This window comes from Harpia harpyja, chromosome 13 (genome assembly GCF_026419915.1).
Source record: "Harpia harpyja isolate bHarHar1 chromosome 13, bHarHar1 primary haplotype, whole genome shotgun sequence".
Taxonomy (NCBI): Eukaryota; Metazoa; Chordata; class Aves; order Accipitriformes; family Accipitridae; genus Harpia; species Harpia harpyja.
In genome coordinates, this window is record NC_068952.1 from 39,301,821 (window position 1) to 39,326,665 (window position 24,845).

The window sequence follows — 24,845 nt, forward strand, 5'->3', positions numbered from 1 at the left end:
TCTGGACTCTGCCCTGCCCTGTGACGGGGCGGGTGCATGTGGCTCTCTGCATTAATTACATCAAAGAGCAATAATTCCCCTCTCAAAGCCCAGAAAAGAGGCTTCCTCGTCCCCCATGCCGGGGGACTGGCATCAGGCTGGAGGCGGTGGAAGGTTTCCCAAGCGGTGCTGCCACACGCTGCCCGCCGCAGCCGGCACCCGGAGCCACTCCACGCTGCTGGGAATTAATGGGGCTCTTCATTTAGTTCAATTACTGGGCATCCACCTGAGAACCTGTAAAGAATAGAACAGTAAATCTTACAATCAAATATTAAATTATACCTAATTTATTTACTTATGGCAAACTGTAAGCCCTGTAATCAGCATGTAAAGGTTTATAACTCAAGCACTCCTGGGAGGCGAGGGGACATGCCTGGCAGCGTGCCGGGAAGGGTTTACTGAGACTCGGTCCTGAGGGGGGGGCACAGACGGGATTGACCGGGGTCTCCCAGCTGCAGAGACCGAAACAGCGCAGCCCCTCCGGGCAGCCTCAGCCGGGCAGACGAGCAGCGGCAGCTTGCCCTCCGCTCCCGTGTGCTGCAGAGTTTTCCTCCCTTAGGGCTTACCTTCTCCACCCGTGGTGTGGGATGAAGGAGCTTGTCGAGCCTCCCCTCAGCCCTCCAAAAGCCGTCCTGCGCTCATGCCTGGGCTGGTGGCCTGCTTAAAAATCGGAGGCACTGGCTGTCCCTGATCAGTGACCAGTGGGCAGCGAAACTGGCTGTAATCCTGCGTGAGCTCCGAGAGCCGAGTCCCGGGGCTGTGTGGTGCATGCCCACGCAAAGTCGGGCTGCAGGCATGGCCTCTCTGAAGCAGAAAAAAACCTTCTGCGTCCCGTCACCCACTCCACACCGTGCAGGCTCCCACATCTGCAGTGCGGCTGCTGCACGCCTGAAAGGCAGCGTGGTCTTGAGTTTCACTCCATTGCATGCTTGCTCTTCTTTATCACGTGTGGAGTTTTGCAGGACGTGCCATCTGGCTGAATATATGACTGATGTGAATTGCTATAAGAAAAATATAGGGGGAAAACAATGTAAAAGGTTTAGCTTTAATAGACAGGAAATAAATGTGTATCAGCTCATGCAGGCAGATGGAAACAGGCGGTTAAAATGTCCCAATCTATGTATTAAATGCTTAGATGCATGTTGCTTCATGAGGACACCCTTTCTAGCAGGGATCAAGCTAGCAGTGACAGACTGCATTGCTGCAAGCGAGTGTGGTTGGGAATGGCTGTTGATGGGTGGCACCCAGCAACGATTAGCAAAACAGGGAGGGGGCCTGCAACGCTACAGCAAGCAGAAACGTACCTGTATGGTTTTGTCTGCAAGGATCGTGTGGGAGTTGGGTCAAGGTAACACGGGTCTTTTTTGCCTATATCTGACCTGCGGATAATTAATTTCAGAAGGCAGATAATGTTTCATTCACTTTCCTACAAAAAACCTATGTTATTTTTTGGCCAGTTAGCCAGGGAAAACCTGGTCCTTGACTTTCATAAATGTCTCTCCACCATCGTAATGCATTTTTGCATACTTTTTACTGCAGCTAAACCACTCAGTATTTAGGAAGAGTCTTATTGTTTGAATCCGGATAAAAACAGCATATGTTTGGCAGCACTTTCTGCAGCATATATTCAAGGTTTTTAGTTCTGTACAAAATCCTTCAAGTTGCCTGGATTTTTTCCATGGACTTCACTCGGGTCAAGATTTCAATATGCCTTTGAATTGTAGGTTTGTCCCTGAACTCTCCGCCAGCCCTGTGCAGTCATTCTGCAAATGGGCTCAGAAAATGACACTTGGGCGAGGGTGGTTGGATGTAAATCAGAGCCTCCCAAAAAGTTTGGCAGAGGCAAAGGGTCTGCTGGCTCACTAGCACATTCTTGAAATGATAAAGTGCATCTCGTACTTTACAGTTCAGAGCGAGGGAGAGAAAAAAATGCGTCTGGATTAGAATTTTTTTACCATTCAGGATGGCAGGTGAATTTTAAATAGAAACCCAGTTGGAGAATATGTCCAATCTGGAAAGCATAATTTGACAATTTTCTCTTTCCTTTTGATTATGCAATGTCAAAGCAAAAACAGTAGCAGGTGGGGAAAGTACCTTGAGTTGTGTCAAGGTATTGTGAGATGTTGTATGCCAGTTTTTGCCTACTTCCATGAGGCATAAAAGCATCTTTACAAAGACAATGGAAATCCACTTTTTCTTCTGTACAGATGTTTAAAAAAATGGAATTGTTCTCCGATGTGGGAGAGCAGCAGGAATGGAGCAGGAGAAATTGGAGCAGCCGCCTGGTTGGGTGCATTTCCCAGGAGGGTGCCATGCACCGTGGGAGGCTGGAGCCCTGCTCGGACTGCGGTGCCACAAAAGCCGGTCCGAGAGCCGCAGTGCTGGGACCTGCTCCTGCTCGCAGGCACTGGAGCACCAAGCCGTAGCGTGGGAAGGGACTACAAAAGGGACATCCCCTCCCCAGGCAAGAGCCGGCTGCATCTCTGCTACCCCAGGCATGTGGGACATCTCTGGCTGCTGGGATCAGGATGGACTGGTCGGTGTGGGGCAGGGGCAGCCAAAGGACCCCAAGCACCGCTGAACCCCCACCCTCAGGGCAGGTCCTCAAAGAGCTCTGCCTTGGGGTGGGCAGGCTCAGGGACCTTTCAGGCCCCATGTTCCCCCTGAAAAGCTTCACTGCTGCATCGCCTCAGCCCCTTCCGAGCATTCACGCAATTTCTTGCTACCGTGGGGAATATCTTCCCCCCCGAGTGATGGGGTCCTGGCTGGGGGGAAAACGGCCGGAGGAGGACCCCGGCTGGGTCCGGCAGTGTGATGCCCCGTGGGAGGGAGGCAGGCAGGCAGCAGGCAGGGCTCGGCAGGACCGGCACAGCTGCCTGTTGTGCAGGCAGCGCTGAGGAGTTGCTCCACGTTGTTTCTATCTGGGTGTTTGGGGAACCGGTTGCTGTAGTGTGAGTCAGTGAGCCCCCCGCCCCGGCACTGGGCCCGTGCTCAGTCATTCGGAGGAAGCGGGTTTTCCACGGAGGAGGATGCGATGCTGAGTCCCAACTGTTGCCTCCCCTCACGCTGATGATGCTCCCTGTGCGTGGGCGCCTGCAGGAGCCGGAGCCCGGGAGGTGACGGCTTGCTGGCTCAGCTCTGATTCACAGCGCAGAGGCATGCACCATAAAAACCTTCTGGCATGTGAGGGAGCCCAGGGGTTGCCTCCGTGCCAGCCCTCCCAGCTCCAAACCCCTCTGTGCCCGCCTGGAGAGCCCTCGTGAGCCCCCCTGTGCAGAGCAGAGGTGCAGATAAACATCATGGAGTTCCTAATCCTGTAAGAGATGGCATTTAGGTTTTGATGCTTTAGCAGTGTCTCGGTACCTTGACATCCCTTGTAAGTGGTGGCTTCTGAAGTGCTTACTGTTGGATGGGGATGACTTCACTGCTTGCCACAGCAGAAAGCATCGTCATGCCATGCCACGTGCACCAATTCGGTATGCAGCTCAGTGGAAATACGGGTTTTTTTCAGGGCTGTGTATTAAGAATCTGGTCATAGCCTAAGTTTTAATTTTTAGCAAAGATATATGGCAACTGTGCCATCTCCTGTTTGCTACAGTATTTCAGAGGCTTTTCTTCTCATAAATAGCCTTGCCTATCACTTCAAAGTGACACTGTAGCATTGTTTTGCTGCATGTGAGGCAGTCATGCTTTGAAACTCCAGACCAGGTCTTTTCCGTGAAAACCATAGTAACCCAACCATAAATCTCACCGCTTTATAGCTCTTCACTCACATTTAACACACTTTATAGTGAAGGTTTTCCTTTTGCAGCCACGGATGAAATACAGCTATGCCTTTTTTTGTGAGCACGTGGTACCGCCCTGCACCAATGCTGAGCCGGGTTTGCCTGCCTGGGCACCGCTGCGCTCGCGCTCATCCGTGTCTGGGGGAGGTTGGATGGGTCCGGCTGCCCACAGAGCGAGGCTGGGACACCTCCATCCCAGCCGCTATCTATCCCTGCGCCTTTCCAGGCTCTCGTGGGTCGGAGGGATTTCCCCCGAGCCCTTTGTGGGCAGGCAGTGTGCCGTACTGCACACTGGCTGGGTGTTGTTCCTGCTGAACTTTATCTGTACAAGCAGAAAAGTCTTTTTTTCTTCCTGCTCACCGCCTGTCGCTCCTGAGCAAAGCTGCTGCCAGCCTCCAGTTTCTCCCCTTGTGCTGTCCGGGGGTGGGTGGGCAGGTCGGGGAGGGGGGGGCTTTTGCCTTGCCGTGGGCCAGCAGATGCCTCGTGCTCGGGTGCTTGCCTGTGAGTACCGGCTTCCCCAGGTGCACCCAGAGTACTGAACGGCCTGTTTGCAAAGGAGAGTCCGTACCTCCAGGCAAAACAGATGTGCAGTTCAGCTGAACAGTCAATTTTTAACTTGCCCCATTGCTCAATGGCTTGGAAGGGAAACCTGCCCGAGAGGTGATGCCGTTGACTGGAGCACCCTGTCCCTCCGCACACAAACACTGCCGTGTGAGGTCTGGCCCAGCTCCGCTTTGGACTCTGCTCATGTTGTGTATATTTGATTTCACCAGAAATTAGAAGGTCATAGTACTGGGTGTTCAGACACTGGGCAACATCCCCATCTCCTTCTGAACACAGTGGACAGGCCAAGATGGACTGTTGACTTGTTCCAACCCCATCTTCCTATCATCAGGATGCTTGCAAGAGTAGTTTTTTTGGAGAGATGGGGACGGGTGTTTGACGGGGGGACAGATCGTGGGACCTTGTGCCGCCTGCTGTAATTGACCCCCCTTTGCTCTGGGCTGTTTCTTTCCGGCACCCTGCGAGCTGCTCCCCACCTTCCCCAGTCTGTCAAACCAGAGCTTGTGCAAACAAGACTTCTGTTTGTTTTCTGTCCCGGCTTTCTGCAGCTTGTCCCCAGCTGCCCGCAGCGGGGAACCCACCGGCGTGCTCCCGGGCACAGCCACGCGAGCTGGGGGTGCACGGCCACCCCCTCCGCTGTCCTCCTGTCTATGGCAGAGCATTAGAAAAGCTAGATAAAATTAGCTGTTCAGACGCATGTTCCTCAGGATGCCAAGTCAGAGGGACACCCAGTACAGCCAGTTTGACTCATGGAGAAGAATTAATGGAAACGCCCGGCTCCTGGAGGGAGGAAATTCCTTGAACAGCCTTTTCCTCTGTTTGTTGCGTTGGGAGGCTGACAATGGGCCCCGCGTCTGGCAGGAGCGCTGCCGGGCTGTCTGATGACAGACACCGAGTCTGCGGCACCGGGTGCTCAGGAAGGGCCCGGCACAATCGGGTGACCTGCCCTCCTGCACCTCTTCTGCACGGATCGCGTCAGGATCGCAGCGCAAGGCGCAGCACGGGTACCAGTACCGGCGGTGCTTTGCTCGGCCGTACCCCTGCGAGGACACGGGCTGCCGCGAGCGCCGGATCGCTGGGGTCGGGTCCGGGTGCTCTGAACCGTCCGTCGTGCGGCCCTGGAAAGCAGCAGCAGAGAAGGCAGCACCATGAGCGTGAGGGATGCTTGGATGGTTGTACCTCAAACTCTGACTGACAAATGTTTCATAACAATTAAGTGCGATTTTTCCTGAGCCCGCTGCGAGATGTGCTGCCGTTCATGAAGCACAAACCTGCCAAAGCAGCATACGGGCTGCCACCAAGGAAAATTGCCTTTTTCCACTGTAAAAATCCGATAAACACGTAACTTTTTTGTAAGCGGCCTTTATTTATCAGGGATGCCGCTTGGGCCAATAATTTAAATGTAATGAGACAAGAGGCACTGTAAAGTCCCTAAGTCACAGGTTCTTATCAATCATGTTATTGCTCACAAATGTTTGTGAGCAGGAATGCCTGGGCAATGGTAGGACGTGCCAGCAGCAACTGCTTCAATCGGTGTTGCTTTCAGTCCGCCGCAATCGTGGCTTCCTTCAGATTTGCTTTCTACAAGGAAAGAAAGTTGGCAGAGGATGCATCGGGTTCCCCTGATTGTTGGTAGCATTGGGCTAGAGGTGGATACAGGGAATCGGCGGGACCGTAGCGTGAGTCAGGGTGCTGCTCTCCTGGCACGGGGATGTCTCCGTCCAGGGAAAATGGGTGGCTGCAGCCCCGAGCGGGACTGGGACTGTCACCCCCCCGCAGACCCGTGCCTCGTGGTGGGCAGGTTCTGGATGCATGCTTTAATTACGGTTATGTGTGAGCGGCCACAGGTCGTGGTGCGGACGGTAAGGGCAGAAAGCCCAGCTGCCTCGCTGGCCCCGTGCTCTGCAGCCGGCAGAGGCTGTGCCCGTGACTGGCAGCTGTCGTGTCCTGCTGTCGGCCCCCTCTCCCCAAACTGCACGGGGTGCCAAAGCATCAGTCCTTCCCTCGGCCCCTTGGGAGCTGGGGGCGTGGGTTGGTATCGGGGGCCAAGAGAGTGGCGAGGTTGTGACAAACCCCCAGCTGGTCCTGGCACCGGAGATGTGCTGTGGAAAGTTCGATGGTCCAGGACAGGGGAGAGGGGGGGCAAGCAAAGCCCCAGCAGCAGAGTCAGAGAAGTGGAAAGCAGCAGGACAGCATAAAGTTCAGTTAGTACCCACGGGGGGGGCTCTGAGAGCATCCTCTTGCAGCAGGTTGTTGGGGTCCCATCATATAAAACACCCCAGAGGCAGATGGATTTGGTGGCTGCATCGCCCCGCTGGTTTCTATTTTGAGTGTTTGTCACGCAAGAAATGGCTTTGATGGGAAAACCTGCCCGAGTGGGAGGGAAGACACTGCATCCCAAATGCCTGGAGCGGCTGGGTGGAGGCAGCGGGAGGGGTGATGCAGCCGCTGAACGGCCCCATTTGACCTTTTTTGGAAACAGCCCGTTTGAGGCAGTTTGTGTCGCTATGGATGGTTTTGTGGGGATGTGTCATGAGTGGGTGAAACAGCTACAGCTGAGTGTGGGACACTGCACCGGAACAGGTCGAATGCCGGAAAACTGGCAACTGCCTCTGGAGCAAATCCCACTCCGAAGCAGATTTTTCTGAGCAAGGGCAGTTCTGTAAAGCCTTTGGAGGCTCTTTCGCAAATGCCCATCCCAAACCAGGCGTGACCCCAGCTCGCTCTGGTCTCGCTGGGAGGAGGGACCACCGTGCATGCCCCCTCCCCTGCCCCAGCGAGGTCTCTGTAGCTGATGCTGTGCGTGGGAGCGATGGGAGCACAGGGCAGGGATGCCCGGAGGAGGTCTCCTGCCGCCCTCCCGGCTTCTTCCACTGCCCGCTTTCGGAGGCCGGTGCTGCGCCGCGCGCTGGGCATTGCATTCCCCAACCTGGTGCTCTCGGGAAGTGCTTGGATATGCTTCACCACGCTATAAAGAATTACAATTATCCATCCTATTAAGTAATTTAAAGGATTATTTCTAGTCTCCCCGACTTACAGGCAATTTGGAGTTTTTACTGTAGGCAAAAAAAACTGTAGCTGGTCTATCAGTCTTCTGAATTGTTTTATCTTTGTTGCTCTAAGCAGAATCATGGGAATGTTTTTTTCTAAACCAGCAGGTTATTAGAGGACATACTTATAAATAACTACTCTTTGCTATTTTTAAGTATTTTCAACATAGTCTGTCATGATAGTATGGCATAACCTGCAGAAAAACTGAGTCCAGTTCCGCTGCCAAAGCGTTCATAACTCACTTCTGTTTCTTTGGATGACGGGAAGCCAAGTCTGATTCTCCGTCTGCTTTGCAGGAATGCCAAGAGCCCAACAAACCGTACCGCTCGCTGCGGCTCGGAACTGGTCATTTTCTAAACTGATTTTTCTGTCACACTATTGCAAAAGATGTAATTCCCCTTTATTACATGGGGGAAACTAACAGCCGAGTTTGATTTACAGCTAAATTTGGTGAGGTTTTCTGGGGATGCCAGAGACACCACAGCAACTGTGGGTCAAACTCTGGTGCTGCTGGAGTGGATGGCGGGACTGCAGGAAAGCCAGGGGCTGCTGGAGACTCTGCAAACAGGCTACCACATCGACACTTGGGGAATTAAGGAGAGGTGCAGGTAGTCAGCTCTTAAAATGGAAATCTGTATGAAATGACCAAAAAAAAAAGGTATAACCCCACTCCTCCAGGAAAATTGAGCATTTCAGACAAGAGAATTTATATTTACTTCATAATTTATTAAAGTTCAGATCACCATATGCAATAAATTATAGTTGTTATAATAATAACATTGTCATAAAATATTACCATGAAGTATTTGCCTAACAGCTATTGTGATCTATACAAATAAGAACTGTAGTTATGATCTTCAGATTTTTAGTGTTAATGGGAAGTGAACAAAATATTAAGGAACTTCACAGTAAATTCAGGGAAATATGTCATTATTATTGGTTTTGTGCAAACAATTTAGACTGCACACATACAGCTTGAGAAAGAAAAGGTACAGTTGCGTAGTGTGTCTCTAGAGCAAATGCATTCCCTGAAAGTTGAACTTACTGCACCCACCCGGTGCACTTACATGCATTTTAACAAATGCAAAGTGATCCATGATCAGTAGCTGATCAGTCTCTAGAACCTCCCTCCTAGCCCCCAACGGCGAGGCTTAGCAAGGGCTCAGACTTTAAGGAAACAAGTTTGAAAAGGCAAAGCGCGCAGCTGAAGTCAGTGAACACCGAGTCCGTCAGAAGGTCTCTCGAGTCGTGCCCAGGCATGCGGGGTCCCCCCACGGCTCGGTCCCACGGCCGCCCGTAGGAGCCTGGTGCCTCCCGCCGGGAGCTGCCCTCCCTCTGGGAGCCTCCGGCCACCACCCTGCCGTCCGCACCGACGCTGCTGTCCGCACCGACGCTGCCGTCGGTGCCGATGCTGCCGTCTGCACCGATGCTGCCGTCGGCGCCGCGGTTTGCTGCGTGCTCGGTGGGGCTGAAGCCCTGCGGGGCCGTCCGTCGGGTCCCCCGTCCCGCCAGCAGCTCGTGGGGCAGCGGAGCGTGCCGTGAGTGGTAGGAGTCACAAACAGTCCTGTCCCGAAGTGGTCTCCTCCATTTCTGCTCCCTGCGCCGGTTCAGTGAACTTTAATGGAGTATTTCCGAAACGTCAGGAACTGGAGCAGCTTGTCTTTTCGCCTCTGCTTTAGCGCCATTAGCGCTCTCGTTTTCTCCTCCAAGTCCTGGTCAGTGGCGAGGATTATCTTGGCTCTTTCCTCTGCCTTCTTGTCGCCGGAGTTTTTGAAGAGTTTCTGTAGGGACTCTTCGTTGATGCTTTCAAAGATGTTGGCCACGGCTTTCTTGCGCAGGGCTGTGTCAAAGCGGTAGCCGTGGACCGAGGGGCTCACTCGCAGGGATGTGGACATGGCTGGAGTTTTGTAGCTTCTCTTCGCTTTCATCTATGTAGGGTGCTGCCGGGTTTGCCCTCGCGTCCAGTCAGAGGGATCTGTGCTGTGCTGGCTCCCAGCACTGGTATTTAAAGGCAGTCTGGAGAAAAAGCCGGAGGGCTCAAGTTACAGTGATGAGATCACGCTGATGTCAACGCTGAATAGTCGGAGGAGAGTTTAACAGTTAAGTTGCCAACTTTCCTCTGCCGTGCAGCCGAGACGAAAAGCTTTCTGTTTCTGCGATGGGGATGGTTTTTCTCTGAACCTGCTGTAGAACGGGCTTCGTGCAACTTCAAACATCGCTGGGGGACTTTGAGCTACTACAGCTCAAACTCTGCTCCTTGGCCTTTGCTGCATGCGGAAAAGCTCTGCGTTCAGAATATATGTAATATAATAAACAGTTAAAACTGCAGGTGGGAACTATTGCAATACCAGCCAGAGGTGCTAGCTGCCAGCCCGTGCGTGCAGACGTGCACTTGTCTCTGTCTCGGGCAGACAGAAGTACAGCAGTGCAGCAAAACCTGCGCAGGTCTGCGCATCGGATGCTTTCTGCTGCTTCCCAGATGATCCAGCTCACATTTAGCGCTCACAAAGCTGTCTTTTCTGAGTGGCAAGTAGTTTACCAAAGGCAGCTGATCCATAATGTCCTCTGAGGTGACTTTCCCTGGGATGTTACACCCCACAGCTGCCCAGCCGCACATGGCAATGCCCACAGCAGGTGAAGTCCCTCTGCCCCACCGTGCACCCTGCGCTGCAGCAGCAGCAGCACCGAGCGGTTCGTTGCCCCGTTCCTGCTGCGAGTGTCCTTTTTCTTTAGCTTCCAGCTCACCGGTGCGGCTCCTCTGCTCCAGAAGAGTTTGTGCTCTCCACCCCACCCTCGGCCAATGCCAAGCCCTTGGGCTGGGAGGACTCGCTCTTAGTCATCCGGATTAGTTTTAGGTAGTACCGCGAGGAGCAGGGAGTTGGACTCGATGAGCCTTATGGGTCCCGTCCAACTCAAGATATTCTATGATTCTGCGACTCCTTCTCGCTGAGGATGTGGACTGGGCACAGCTGCCTGCGAGGGGCTAGCTCTGACCACTGGAGCATCCTGCTGGGCTTAGAAATCTGGTATTATTGAGCACAACTAAATCTGGCCCAGAACAGCAGTGGGTTCAAAAGTCACTTGAGGCCAGGGAGCCAGAGATAGGTGTATTTTGGTTAATGGCTTAAAAGCAGCCGGATGCTGCAGAGGCACTGTTTGGAAAATTAGTGGCTTGTTTACTGGTTGTGTTGATGACCCCTATTACTCATCCCTACTGAAGAAGTCCCCAAAACAGCCTCTGTCCCCAAGCCAGTTGGACCTACGGCCCCAGGGGGTTTCCCTTATTTACCGGAGAGCTGTGGAGGTGATCTCTGACCACAGCGATGAGCAGATCCAAAGTAACATCGCCCAGTTGCTTGTCATTTCACATTGCCTTTAAAACTTCTGTTCCTTCGGACAGAGCGAGGGGATGTGTCTGAGCGCAGCCCCGGCAAACCCGCTCTCCTGTGGCCAGCGGGAGCCGTGGGAGAGGTAAGAGCACCTGAAGTCCACGTGCCAGGCGTTTGTGCCGGCACAGAGCAGAGAACAGGATTAATTGTGAGCTGTTGCTCGCCAGGCAACGCGCAGAGCGGGGCAGGCTGCTGCCTGGCCCCCAGAGCGACTGGCAGTCCCGGCTCCATCCAGGCTCTCATGAACGTCCAGCTGGTCGGGGCTTGCCAGGCTTTTATCTTTAGGAGAGGGAGTGGGCCACATTTCAGTGTTTGACCACTTTCCTATCTGGGACTTATGGAATCATCCGTAAGTGCTGGGCACGCCCTGGCACAGCCCTGTGTCCTGCATTCACCCACACGGAGGACGGGCTTTCCCCATGGCTGCAAGGACTTTGCTCCAGGCTGTTGTTACCGGCACAAGCTCTCCCTGCATATGCCTGCCATTTTTTTCCGCCAGTTCTACATCGCTGTTGGTGCGCAGGTTACTTTTTACAAGTTTGTCCGAATTTCTTTTGTACGTGCTAGCTGTTATGTGCTTTAGTGTGTAAAGAACTACTTTGCGAAACCCTGTGATTCTCCTTCTGCCAGAAAGACTTAAAAGCCTCTCACTTCGCTGTAGTCTTGCCGAATTTGTGAGAATTACACATCAGCCACTGTTTGCTCAACATTTGCAGGGCTGGTAAATCCACCCTGCAAATAGGATCTTTTTGATGTGGCTGGCTCCTGGGTCTCCGCCTGTGAAAGAGCCTCATGTTTTCTAGACTCCCTTTAACACGAAATACGAGGGGGGAGCAGTAGGAGCAGGGACCACGCTCGTCACTGGTCCCCTCCTGCTCAGGTGGAAAGTGCTGCCTGGAGCACTGCGTGAGGGGAAAACCTGCCTGCAAATAGGTCTGGCTGAAATGCTAAATGTACTTTGCTTCGCTGGACAGATAATATTTTCAGAGTACTTAGGGCAAAAAATAGTGCCAGAAGATAGCCCACGATCTTGTGGCTGTAGAAAACGAGCCCTTCTTCTGTTTCGCCTGGTCGAAAATAAGAGCTGAGGCATGTTAACATATGCCCAGTTTTCACCGCTCTTATTGCAGATGGAATCATTCTGCAGGTATTTGCAGAGACATGGCTGAGAGAATAAATTAGCAATATTTGTGGAAGATACAAGCTTAGAAAAGTATCTGCCATGGAAACCGAGAATAAAGCCGATGCTTTGGGAGTAAGACATCAGAAAGCTGCCAAGATGAAGCATGCGTTTTCTTGTGAGCTCATCTTGCACTGAGCAGTAACAAATGTCTTTGCCCCTTCAAGCTTCTCTGCCCACTTTGTATAAATTTAGTTGTGTTCAACTCTGACTGATAGATGAAGCATGCCTTATCTGTTTTTTTCCAGTAATTTTTGTTTATGTCGGTCTTTTAATACCGCTTTCCCAGTAATGCCTAGGAAGAATTATTCATGTGTTGGATTGGAGCGAAACTTCAGACAAGATGCGATTTCCATCATAGCTCTCCTGCTATTATTGTATAATTGCTTTGTGAAATGCAAACGCTCTGTTTCACACATTAATGGGAGGATTAATTCCTATCCTCACCATCTCTGCAGAACAGCTCAGCCACATCCCTAATTGCACTCTGCTTCTCACGACGTGATGGGCTTGGAGTGCTCCAGCCACAGGGGCTTTTCTGTTGGGGGGACGGGCAGGTTTGTGCTGAGCTTTGGGGTGCGGGGGGCCCTTCTGCGGCATCTGGCAGCGCAGCTTGCCAAGCGGCCCACAGGCATCTCATCCCAGGTCGTGGCCATGAAGGTTTTGAAGGTGAAGTGCTTATGATTTATTGTAGGCTCAACCAAGCCTCTGGGTCTCGCAATCAGAGCAAGCGGTTGCCGAAGGGAAAGATTTGGGAAGGATGGTGACTCAGCGGCCAGGTCTGCGCTCCGCTGGCAATGCAAAATGTGTTTAAATAGTCCAGAGGCATCTCCAGCTCGGAGCTGCGAATTGCCGGAGGATCCCGCCTGCCCCGGCTGCACCGTTGTAGGAGTGAGGCAGGTAAAGCTGGGTGCTCCCCAGCTCAAAAGCCACTGCAGGGGCTTCTGAAAAGCCCCCAGCCCCTGCAAGGAGCCGGCAGCCCCGAAAGCAGGAGGTGGAGGGAAGGCCAGGGCTGCCCTCGGTGGCAGGGGTAGCTGGAGCAGCCAGCGCCTTTCCCGCAAAGTCTTGCAGACAACTTAGTCTGCATTTATGTAACCATCCAAAATCACTCCAAAGAAGGTAATCTGGGATGCCTTTGCATTTTGCTAGGGCATGTTTTGCATAGCTTTCCTTTCACTAGCCTGCCTAAGCCTGCACGGCTTGTAATACCACATTGGCATTGAAAGATGCAGCGGTCCCCTAGGAGAGCATTGGGGCTGCAGATACCTTCCCAGCCATATGCAAAATATTCAGAAACCGAGTCTTTGGAAGGGCATCTAGAAGGCTTTGGAACAGGAGAGGAAAGTTAAATTATTGCCTTTATATATATATGTGTGTGTGCTTTGTCTTCAGCTCATTCAGTGGAAAATCTAAGAATCTGAAATGCCCAGGAGCCTCAGGCCATCTCTTCTCTTCCCATCCTTTCTCTCACTACGTGGGCTCAACCTCTGGCTCACTCGCAGCCTTCGCTTCTGCCGCTGGCCGTGCAGGTTGGACAATCCCTGCCCTTCTCAGGAGCCAGAAATGCCGCTCCTTATGTTTGCTCTCTGCTGGGAAATGTATCTGAGATGGAGGGCTCTGCAGCAGACGCAGCTGCAGGATGGCTGTAAGGTCAACGAGGAACCAGTTCATCGTGTTCCTTGTGGAATCCAAATTCCTGGGAATTTGTCAGACATCCGCATCATGCGAATGGCAGTGCCTGCCCCGGCTCTCCAGCCTGCCTACAGCTTCTTCCCACTGTGGCTCATGTGCCTTTTTCTGTACAGCACAGGCTCCACCTGGGTTTTTCTGTTTGTTTGGTTGTTGGTTGGGTTTTTCTGTGGTTGCTCTTTCTTTAATAGAGCATGTGGTAACACTTGTCCCAGATCTCACGGCAGGACACTGCGCCCTTTGCTTACAAAACCCGAGAGTTTAAAACTTGGCCATGTGCTCCCTGGGACTGTCCTGTGGGCCCCAGTTCAGATGTGCGGTACAGTGGGGTGTATTTTAATGGCAGTTCTGCTGCAGCTCAGTTGCTGTAAAGACATTTTGCTGTAAAGACTTTTCTCAGACAATCTTGCTCACACAGTCGCCTGCCTAAAAGCCAGAAAAAAAGCTATAGGTTTTCAGACAACAGAAGGCACGATTAAGCTGGTTAAATTCCATCGGAAAAGTTTTTAATAGGGAAAAAAAATTGCACCGTGTCTGTTTAATACTTTTCTTTATCCTACCTGTGAAAACTAAATTAGATGCTGGCTTCTAGGCTGCTAAGACAGGCGTTGTTATATCAGGCACAGTCTGCACGGCATTACTTCTGCTCTCCAGGCTCCTGCAGCCGAGGTGAGCGAGAGTATTTTTTATTAACGTCTGTCACTCAGCTGCAGCCGGCGGCTCTCGGTACGGCTCCCTCTGCCCCGTGCCTCGCCTCCTTTGCCAGGAACCTGTGCATCTGTCCTGCTGACACATGGGAAAACCAGCAGCAGCCAAACTGGTGCTACAGCTGGTGTGAGGGGGATCTTTGCAGCTCTCGTGCCATTTTAAGGGCAGCACGGGCTGCTGACAAGTTAAAGAAAATAACGACTTTTCATGGTGTCGATGCAGTAAGAAGAGTTGGTAAAAAGTTGGTAAAAAGAAGACAGCCTTGCCCCTCGCTGAGCCTGCTGCGGCTTTCTGGCAGCGGTGTCCCCGCGGGCAGGTCTGTCCCTGCTCGGTGACACCAAGGGCGCAGGTTGGACTGGCTTGGCCAAGGGGGACCACGGCCTCGGAGCTTTGCAGAGCAGTGCCGTCCTGCACGGGGCCAAGGAACACGCTGAAGCTGCCTGGCTGTGTGAACGCTGCTGCTCAGCCGTGGGAGCCGAGCATCGCTCTGTGCAGGGAGACCATATAAGAGTAAAGTTTGTGGTATTACTGATAATGAATGTCTCCTCATTTCTCATAAATTCTCTGCTAAATGTACGATCACTGAGTTAATAATGCAGTGCAGGACATAATGAATAGCCAGTTACAGTAAGTAAATCATGCCTGTTAAGAAACAGAACAGAAACAGAAACTTCTGGCACTTTTAAAAGCCAGTACCCTTTTAAAGAAGCCCTGCGTTCAGCAAAGCTCTGCTGAGGACACATCGACTTCTGGCATGAAATGCTTACTGTCACGGGGGGCTGGAAAGGCTGGGGAGGGAAGACTGGCTGGGTAAGGAAGCCACGGGTGGCTTCTCCTGTTCTTTGAGGCTTCCCAAAGCCATCTTGCAAAGGGAAACTCAAACTGTGGTGCTCTCCACTTGTAGTGGGAGATAATTACTAGAGAGGCTGGTGGCAGATTGCCAGCCAGAGCGTGCGGTACAGCTGAAAGCCTTGTTTAAAAAAAAAAAAAAAGCCAAGTCTAGCAGGGATGCAGGCAGCAGCAGGCAAACAATGTACTCGGAGCACGCGGGCAGGGTAGAAGTGAGTGGGTTTGCTGGGGGTCACCGGAGGGGGCTGGGGTGACCCCGCAGCCGGGCAGCTTCTGCAATGAGCAGCCGGGCCGTATGCCGGCAGGAGCAGCGTCCCAAAACGGCACCTACCCATCGCGTTTGCAGACCAGCTCACCGTGTCCTGCTATTTCCATGGGAGTCAGGGAAAGTATTTTAATATCCTGACTTCGGCACCTTCCTCCCGGGTCAGCAAGACCGAGCGTGGCGATGAAAGTTTAGACTTTCAAGCACGAACAACCTTTTTCTTTCTCCGCTGAATTTCCTGTTTGATCTTCCTGAAGGTCCCCGAGTACCCCTGGCTAGAGAAGGGTGAAGGCAGAGCCGTCTCCAGTTGTCAGACAGCTCATTGTCTGGTGCCGAGGGGACGGGCTCACGGGAAATCCTGCCTTGGGGCTGGGACGTGGGGCTGGCTCGGGTCATTGTCGCAGCCCAGCCCACGGACGACGGTACCAGACACACGTACCCCCTCGTCAGGGCTCTCAGCTCTGCCGAGCCGCTTCCTCTGCCGCAAAAGGGATGGCAGACAGGATGCGTGCCTTTGTGCTGCTCCGGCTTCTGGGGGCCCTCGGTGCCCCACATCGCTCCCAGAGCCACACAGGCTGCAGCCCAGGCCTTTGTAGGGGAATCGGAGCCGGATCGGGAGGCAGATGTGCAAAACGGCGTGGCACGGCCTCCCACGGGGCTCAGGGAGCGGGACGCTAAAGCAGACAGGGTGGAGGCAGAACGGTGGCAAGACGCGGCAGCGAGGAAACGTAGGGGTCTGGGGGGGGGTAAGCTGCTGATCTGTGGTACCGGGTAAGGGATGTGACGGTGCGGAGCTGATTCTGGGCTTGGCAGTGGGTCACCAAAGGCTCGGGGCTGCTGGGGCTGCCTGGGACCATGACACAGGGGAAAGCCTGGGTGACCTCTGTGCAATGCTGCGACCCCGCGAGCGGTCCAGCGTGGCTGGGAAACCAACAGAGGCACTGTGCCGGGATGCAAGAGAGTTAGTTAAAATGGCAAGGCACCTTCACTCCAGGGAGCTCAGCCTGAAATCTGGTTTTGATCTGCATCTGCTGCTTATTCGCCTGCTTTGAGTGAATTGCTGGGTAGCAATAAGGCTATTTCCCAGCTCTGGGGCATGGACAGTGAGCGAGCCCTCACACTTTTCAAGAGGTTTTCAGTTCTGATTTGCAAAATGCAGTGCTGGTTTGTGATCTACCCAGAAGCAAATTAAAGCGCGTTTCCCCCGGTGAGGAAAGAAGCACCCGCTTTGTGCAGAGGGAGCTGAGCTGGGTCCCGGTTTAGAGGGACCGGCTTTGCCAGCAGAAAACCTGCAAATTTAGTTTTCAGTTCCCTAATCTTGTGGCAAAGCAAAACGGGCACGTGGCAGAGGTAGCTCCTGTCGTGGCTGTGCTTTTGGGAAGAGCAGCATGTATTTGGGAACAGCGTGCAGTCAAGGTTTGGGGACATGTAGCCAAGTAATGCTGTTAGAGGAAAACTGATCATCAGAGCTGAGGGAAACACCCAGCCTGCGCCTATGGAGAGTTACCAGGAAATCAACCAATAAGTAGATTGTGTGGGAGATTAGCTTGAAATTGTGGTGTTATCAGCCTTGTAGTTCATTCCTCCCATAACAAAAGAGTTCCTTGGAGAAAACAGATGGTGTTTGCCTCCATCAACCTCTCTCGTGGCCCGACAGCTTTTGCTTTGTAGCCCCTAGAAAAGCAATTTCTGCGATCCTCCTCCCGTCACCGCTGCCCTCACCGGGGCGGCACTGCAGCCCGAATCCTCTGCAGGGCCCTGCCTTTACCCTGCCTACGGCACCAACAGCAGCGGCCGGCCGAATCGCAGGGGTTGGTTTTTTTAGGGGTGGGTTTTGCATGCTGAGACCCTGCTGCCGATCCTCCCAGGGTGTACCCAGGACTGGCCGTGCCCCTGCCGCTTTGGGGGGGGACGGGAGCTGTGCTGTACGGACGTCGCGTGGGTTTGCACGGGTTTAAGAGCCGTGCAGCCGCCGGAGCCGGGCTCGGGCTGTTCCCAGGACCGTTGCGGCTGTTCATGGGGTTGTGGCAGGTTACGGAACTTCTGCCAGTGGTTGTTTTCCCCAGCAAATTGCAGTCGGCAGTGCATGTCAGCCCCCACTCTGAAAAGCGATAGCAGGACTGTAAAGCCTATTTATCTCCAGGACAGAGGCGAGGCTGGCAGTTTCGGGCACCGGGCTGGCATCGCCTGCCCCAGCTGAGGTCTGTGCCGGGAAGAGACGGGGCCAGGATGACTCCCGCGATCCCTGAATCATCGAGAGCACAGCGGGACACAGACCTGCTCCATACGGCCACGGAGTGGGAAACCCCCCGAGGCTTTCCGAGCAGCAGCCCACCGACAGTGTGCTCTCAGACTTGTTTAGCTCTTGCAGTGATGCCTTCTAGATGTTTCCCAATAATTCCGTTGCCTAATTGTTATAATCTAAAAGTGACCGATGCCTTGTTTACAAGGGAGCCTTGTCTTTGTTCTCGAGATTTGCCCTTGAATCCCTGTCAAGTGTCAGCACTGGTTTATGGGTATTTTGGTCTGTCTGCATTGGGCTATTTATACAGGCGGTTCAAACAAAAGAGAAGTTCTAGAACTGCAAGTTTATTTCAGCTCTGCATAGGAAAGGAGGAAAGGGGAGCGAGATGATGCTGTGTGGATGTATATAGGTACGGTAAAAAGTGCTTTGCAGCCCCTCTGACAGAGACCCTGCTGATCAGCAAGGTGCTAATTGAGAGTATGAGCTGTGACTGCTCCTGTTTCAGCTCTGATCTGTCAGAGGTTTGGTGTCAAACTAGAAACCAGCCCAGTTTGCAGTTTGTGCTCTGAAGTTGTCGGCATCTGCCTGGGAGAAGAAAATCAGATTTGTCTTTATGCCTGCCTTCGGGAGAGAAATCTGCCCATCACAAGGGTCTGTGAGACTCATTGAGCGAAGCGGGAGCCGGCACCGATACCAGCCACCCCTCCAGCCCGGGGAAGATATCTGGGGAGAGAAAGGTCTCTGAGCTGCCTATAAGGTCTTACAAGCCTGACTGCTTAGCTGCAAATCTTCATGTAGGTTGCGCTCTATATTTAATAGGTGAAATTCTTGTACATACACTGCAGCCTCCTTACTGCAGGTCACAGAGCTGCAAAGCCTCATCCAAATCATGCAGACAAGTGTGGCGACTGGTTTTTTACTGGGGCTGGAGTGCTGGGGCAGCTCACGCGGCAGCGCTGGGCTCAGCCGGAGGCTGTTAACTTTTCTGCATTCAGAGTCGTTGTTTTGTTGCCTTGGCGCGGGCCGGACCAGCACCCCGAGCAGGCTGGTCAATACACAAGGTGTTTTAGAGGTGGATGGGAGAGCCCTGGTGCTGCTTCCAGCCACGTCCCCTTTCCCTCTTTTCTCTCTTACATAAGAAACCCTGAGAGGCAAATGGGTCAAAACAAGGATTTTTCAATCTTGCTGACATCCTGCCTGGCCTGGCATTGGAGCCGTGTGTGACGTGGCCTTCCACGGCCCCCGCCACAGCGGCCGACGGCTGCAGCTTGTAATTAATGTGCTGAAACGCCAGCGTGGAGCTGCGCGCTTTTTCCATAATACATGAAAGGACCATTTAGAGGGAGAACGCCGGGGAAAACAGCTCTCGTGTGGGCCGTCTGCTGCTGATCTGAATGCACTTGCGTGCCTGGATTGCTCCGAGCTGCTCGCTTTTGCTCCACGAAAGCATCGAGCAGGAAAAGCTGAGCAATGCCCTGTGTTTTCAGGAGCAGCGCAGGTGAAGGCTGGAAGGACAGTGCAGGTTCTGCCCCTGCAGTGGGCAGGGGAAAGGGAAATTCAAGGTTTCGAGGTTTGGGTATTATCATGCGTGGGGGCGGTCGCTGCTGCTCCTTAAATCCCAAGAATGGTGCGTGCTGCCCTGGCGAGCAGCCATGCTTTAGGCAGCATCATGCAAGAGGGGCTGGGGGAGCCGGGGATGCTGCGGGGCCAGCGGGGATGCGTCGGCAGCTCCGCGCGCGCCGTGCTGACGTGAGGCGCAAATGGAAATAAAATACATCGTCTGTCCGTAAACAGTGTCGAGCATGATGTCAAGTTAACGAGGCCGGCGAGCTCGTCTCCAGAATCCTCTCCGTGCAGAAAGCTGAGTCAGTTCCGGCCACGATGAGGTTCATGGAAGGAGCGTTTCCCAACACTGTTTAGGGAAATCTTACGAAGAAAGTAAACAAAACCCAACAGATATCTGACCCCAAAAACCTGCCCCTCCACAGGCCTCTCTCATCGCAGCAGCAGCTGGGAGAGAGGGTCCGGGTGCAGCAGAGGGGACAGCACTTGCCCCCCACGCAAACCTCGGGGCAGCCACACACGGGGGACGGGATGGGGTGGGTGGGAGCTGCCCCAGGGAAGGATGCTCGGGAGGGAGACCCATGCCCTTGCCTCGTTTGTGCCACCACCCCTTGCCCACACGCCGCCGTCCACCCCCCGGAGCTCCAGGGTCTCGTCCCCACGACCAAATGCGTCCAGCCCCGGCATCGCCGCCGCCTGCACGGGATACTCTCAGGCGCTGTGTTTGGCCAGCACACGGGTAAACACCAAGTTTCTTGTTCGGCAAATTAATTGGGAAGAAAAAGGACTAATAGCCTTGCTAACCACTCCTGGCCTTGCAGGGATCGTGTCCTGACTCACCCCGTCTGCTCGCGGGGTGTCCCACTGCGAGCGAGCTGCGCCCTGTGTCTCCTCGGTGAAATAGTTTCCTTGCGGACTTCTCCCCCCGCCCCGGGGCTATGGGGCTCCTCTCCATTGAGGAAATGTCTTTGATCAGTAGAAATTAAACCAGGAAAATATTTTCCATTTGTGTCAGGATAAAAATGGCTCAAGCCAAGCGTGATTGATTGCTGAAAAAAATCGGAGCAACCCTGGTGCTGTTTCGGAAGGCTTCCTACTGTTCTTGCGTACAGTAAACACAGAATATATTTAGCAGCGGAGCCCAGCATGAGACAGCCTCTTACTGCTGTGCCTTGTCTTTTTTTCCTTTTTTTTTCTTTTTTTCTAAGAAATCAGTTTGACAGAGCTCTTGGGAAGCAGGGTACAGATTGCCTCATGGGCTCACCGTGCCTGCCTGGAACGCCAGCGCCTTTGTTTGCCCTTGTTTACCCAGTCTAGCAACCACGGGCTGCAGTGACTAACTTTGCAAACAGGCATCGGGGCGGACGCGGCGCTTCCTCCGCATGGCACCGGCGACATGCCACCGTGCCGGCGGTGATTAAACCCTGGCCCCTGGCATGAACGGCCGCTCCAAGCGTTAGAGAAATCGTTCCCGGCCGTCTGCCCGCTTTCCCCTCGTTAGACCGAGCGTGCACCCTGTGGCCGGGGCTGGGGTCAGGCCCTTGAGGACGGCACCTTGGCACCGCTGCCAGGGTGTCCGCATGGCCAACGTGGCACTCCTTTCCTTGCGAGGAAAGGTTTGCAGAAATGGGGTCTGCCCCGACAGCGTCGCCCCCCTCGAATCCTAAATTCACCCCCCAAAATGCGAACCCAGTGGAGCTGGAGTTAACAGGCAAGCTAAAGGAAGGGGGTGTTGGTTTATTGCAAAGCTTCGTGTCAGACGCTCCAGCCAGCACCAACTGTCTTAGATACCTTCTCTTGGTATTATACATGCAAATAACAGCCATGATTTATTTATTGGAAAACCCCATATTTCATAATAATGCACTTTCTTCATGGTATTTATTATTCAAATTACTCTAGCACAGCATCATAAACCAGGAACCCACTGTGCTGGTCTCTGAGTAAATACAGAAAAAAAAAGACAGCCCCGGCCTCAGAGAGCTTGCACTCAAAGCCTGTGGATTTTATCACCTCTCCTCTCGGCTGTGACCAGCCCCGGAGTTGCTCTGCCAGCGGGTGAGCATCCACGCGTAGCTGGGAGAGCCAAGCCGGCTGGGGGGACATGTGCCTGGCTGCCTCCAGGGTGCCCCTTGCTGCCCCGGGGCAAGTGGGGATCCCGGCTCCTCCTCTACCTCGCCACAGGCAAAAGGATGCCCAGAAGGGGGAATTAAAGCCATCCCTGCTGGTTTCTTGTCCCTGAACACACAAGAGGTTTCTAGGCCACAATCACGATGTATTTTTGATGCTCCCCCCTTCTGTGGAGGAGGGGAAGGTGGACAGCATACCCCTCTCATCCAGGCGTGTATGTCCTAAAGACGAGGTTGCTAACCCAGTCCTATATCCTGCCACGCACTGTGTTTCTGCTGTACATTTTATGAACAGGAAAGTGATTTCTGCCGTGTCCCAGAAACCCATAAAAGCCTGGCTGCCAGCTGAGACACTGGAGTTGCTAGCGGAGAGCTCGGTGCAGGGCTGCAGGCAACGGAGGCTGCAGCAGCAGCGTGCAGTTACTGTGATGTTCGTAATCCTAAAAGGGAAGGTCAAAGACCTTTGTCAGGACCTATCTCTGGCTTGTTTCCAAGCTGTGCTTGCCCCATGCAAAGCTATTTTTATGCTAATGTTTCAGTCTCTGGTTCCTCCTATTTCCAAACAGCATTAACAGTGCAATGTTTTATAAACGCTGGCCATATATCGGGGACTTCAGGGATTGAAATAAAGCCCTTTCCCAAAGGTCCCTCTGGGTATCCTTCCATCTGGTGACTCGCTTTACACTGGTGCCGTTTCCCAGCACTGACCGTCCATGGGAAAACACGACCAGCGTTTGTCTGACACCGGCCATGCTGTCCTTTTAGCTTCCCAGCAGTCAGAAACATAAGGTGCTGGGAGCTGCAGCCGAGCGAGCATGTGGCTCTGTGTGTCCCTTGTCGCTTTGCCCCAGCGCCACTGCAGCGCTGACGCTGCATTTGTACAGATCGCACGCTGCAGCGACGAGCCAGCGAAAGAGAAGAAGGCGTTAGGATTTGGCAACAGAGGCAGCTGCAGGAGGTGATGGAGAGTGGGAAGGGAGCCCACGCGGACGGAGTGGAGCAGAGCAGGAGAGAGATCCTCGCGCCATTAGCAGACAGGGTAGAGACATTTGCCTGCCTGGTCTGAAACAGGTCTAAAGCTAAATGACAGGAGAAACCCAGAGATTTGCTGAAGGTCACACAGGGAGCATAAACAAACCCGTTCCTTCCCTGACAGAGGGTTCCTCCGAGGCTGGTTGGGCTCGGGGTGGCAGGTCCCAGGTCCACATGTCCCCAGCACAGCGGTGCTGGTGGCCCTGGGCTGGGACAGCCCCATATTCATCATCTGTGCAGTGATGGTTTTTCAATCTGTTCCTAACTCCCTTTCCATATTAGGGGTAATTTAGCAGCTCCTCTCTCCTCCTCCTTCAATGCCGTAATTAGCACTTTTTGGCTTGAGTCATGTCCTTCAATCATATCTGGACTGTAGTCACTCCTGCCAAGGTGAGTAATTCCCCGGGCAGAGATAAAGCCCTCTGCGTTTCTTGCGCTCTTGCCAGGTCGAGCGTTCAGAGGGATACGGTGCTCAGGGCATGCACCCGCTGCAGCGTCAGGTCTCGGGCAAGCAGCAGCACCAGAAAGAAGGTGAAGGCAATTATTTTCTGTGCCCTCCCGTCCCTCCCAAGGGGGAATTGCAAAGCAAACTTGGCTGTTATTAATAAATTGCTTTGAGACCTGTGGCCGAGCTGCGCAGGAGAGAGCCCGACTAGGACACAAGTACTTGTCTGTAGAGATGTCAACGCAGGCGCACATCCCTCACAGGTGTGCTGTCGGGGCTGCGTGAGCCGCTCGCCCTGCCCAGCGTGCCGTGATCTCCGTGCCCGGAGCAACGTGCCAAGCCGGGACAGCCAGCGGCCGCTTCCACAGAGACCTGCTGGTGGGCTGTGGGTGGGTTGAGCTGGGGCGTGAAGGGCAGCGTGAGTGGCTGCCCCGACCAGCGTCTCCCCAGAAAAGCCCCAGCACGGTCCCTGACTGGGATGCAGGGACAGCGGGGCTGCAGGTGTGACAGCTTTGGAGGTTCGCTGCTTTTCCAGGGTATGGTGAGCAATTATGCAGCAGGGCAAAATTTGGGATGTGACTGTCCGGAGCCTGGCAGCCTGCGGGTGCTCCCAGGAATGCAGCAGGTCCAGTACTCGCCTCCAGTCATGTGAGCTAAGCAGGAGTTGGGGGGCTTGCTCTGAGATAAACTTACCAACAAACAGAGAAAGATGGGGATAAAAATGAGCAATCCTGGCACAGAACAGGAACGCGTGGCGAGGAATGGCAGACACGCTTCAGGCTGGAGCAGGCGGCAGTTTCGGTGGGACCTTCAGGGTTATAACAGCAGCCTGGAGATCCTGAGATGGGGCTGCAGACCTCCCGGGCACTTACGGAAGGTTGATCATGAAAGGTTTTATAGCTTATGAGGAGCTCGTAAGGCAGCCAGGACCCAGATAATGGGGGATTTTAATTACTTGGATATTGATGGACATAATAAGTGTGCAGCAAACCACAAAGGGAAACCTGTGGCTAGAGGGGAGAGTGAGATTGATCTATGCACAGCATGTTAAATAACTTAGATCGTTCGGAGCCTCTCCTGGCCCTGGTTCCAGGAGCAGAGCCAAGTATGATAAATAAGGTTGGGGTTGGGAAGTGTCTAGAATCCCAATGTTTGTATTCTTGTTTGATTTCAAATATTCACGAGGACAAAAGCGGTAGCAGGAATCGCAGCAAAGCGGTTGGCTGTGTCTGCCCGGGGGCTGCCAGACGCCCTGGGGAGCGGGGCCGACGGCCCGGCTGCTGCCCAGAGGCATCTCAGGAACTTTTGCACAGTGGTGGAAGGTGACCTGGGTGAGACTTGGGCAAGGCGAGGAGGGAACCGGAGGCCGAAGCAATTGAGGAGCAGAGCGGAAAGTCTGAGCAAGCAGCGTGGGTGGGATGGCGGCCGCCGGGCTAGGCACAGCACGGGTGGTGACAGCCGGGTGCGGGCAGGCTGGGGACCGTGCCGGGCAGGGAGAGGCAGAGACGAGCGGTGTGGGGTGCTGGGTGCTGCTGGGGACCCTGCAGCGAGGGGCCTTTCCTTGGGTGCTGTTGTGAGCTACAGCTGAGAAACACCCTGTGCACCAAAATCCCTCGTGCTGCCCTCCCCAGGGCCACGGAAGATTTTTGGCTGCGAGGGGAGGGCAGAAGCTGAGCTGGGTCTGGGGGCAGCCCCGGGACCCTGCAGAGGTTGTTGCTGTTGGTATGTCCCCTTGCCCAGGAGAGATGGCTGGGCGAAGGAGCCAGGGACCATTGCCCATGCATGCCCTGAGGCAGGGTGGTGGGCACCCAACAAGCCTCACGGTGGGGCACCCAGGCACCTTTCCTCCTTTTACCCTCTTAGTGCACTATACACAAGGCTGTAGCAAAGGAAAGCGTCGTGCTCTCGAGCA

The 24,845-nt window shown here is 53.8% G+C and overlaps 1 protein-coding gene across 1 annotated transcript; it reads right to left on the reverse strand.

Annotated features, from left to right (window-relative positions):
* Positions 1–8,144: 8,144 nt before the first annotated feature.
* Positions 8,145–9,440, reverse strand: TCIM (transcriptional and immune response regulator). The gene has a single exon (XM_052805845.1). It carries the CDS (start codon positions 9,365–9,367, stop codon positions 9,047–9,049), a length of 321 nt encoding a protein of 106 aa, XP_052661805.1. The 5' UTR covers positions 9,368–9,440; the 3' UTR covers positions 8,145–9,046.
* Between the last annotated feature and the right edge of the window lie 15,405 nt (positions 9,441–24,845).

Coding starts and splice junctions, on each gene's coding strand:
- TCIM (XM_052805845.1), bottom strand. CDS start 9,367: ATGAAAGCGAAGAGAAGCTACAAAACTCCAGCCATGTCCACATCCCTG.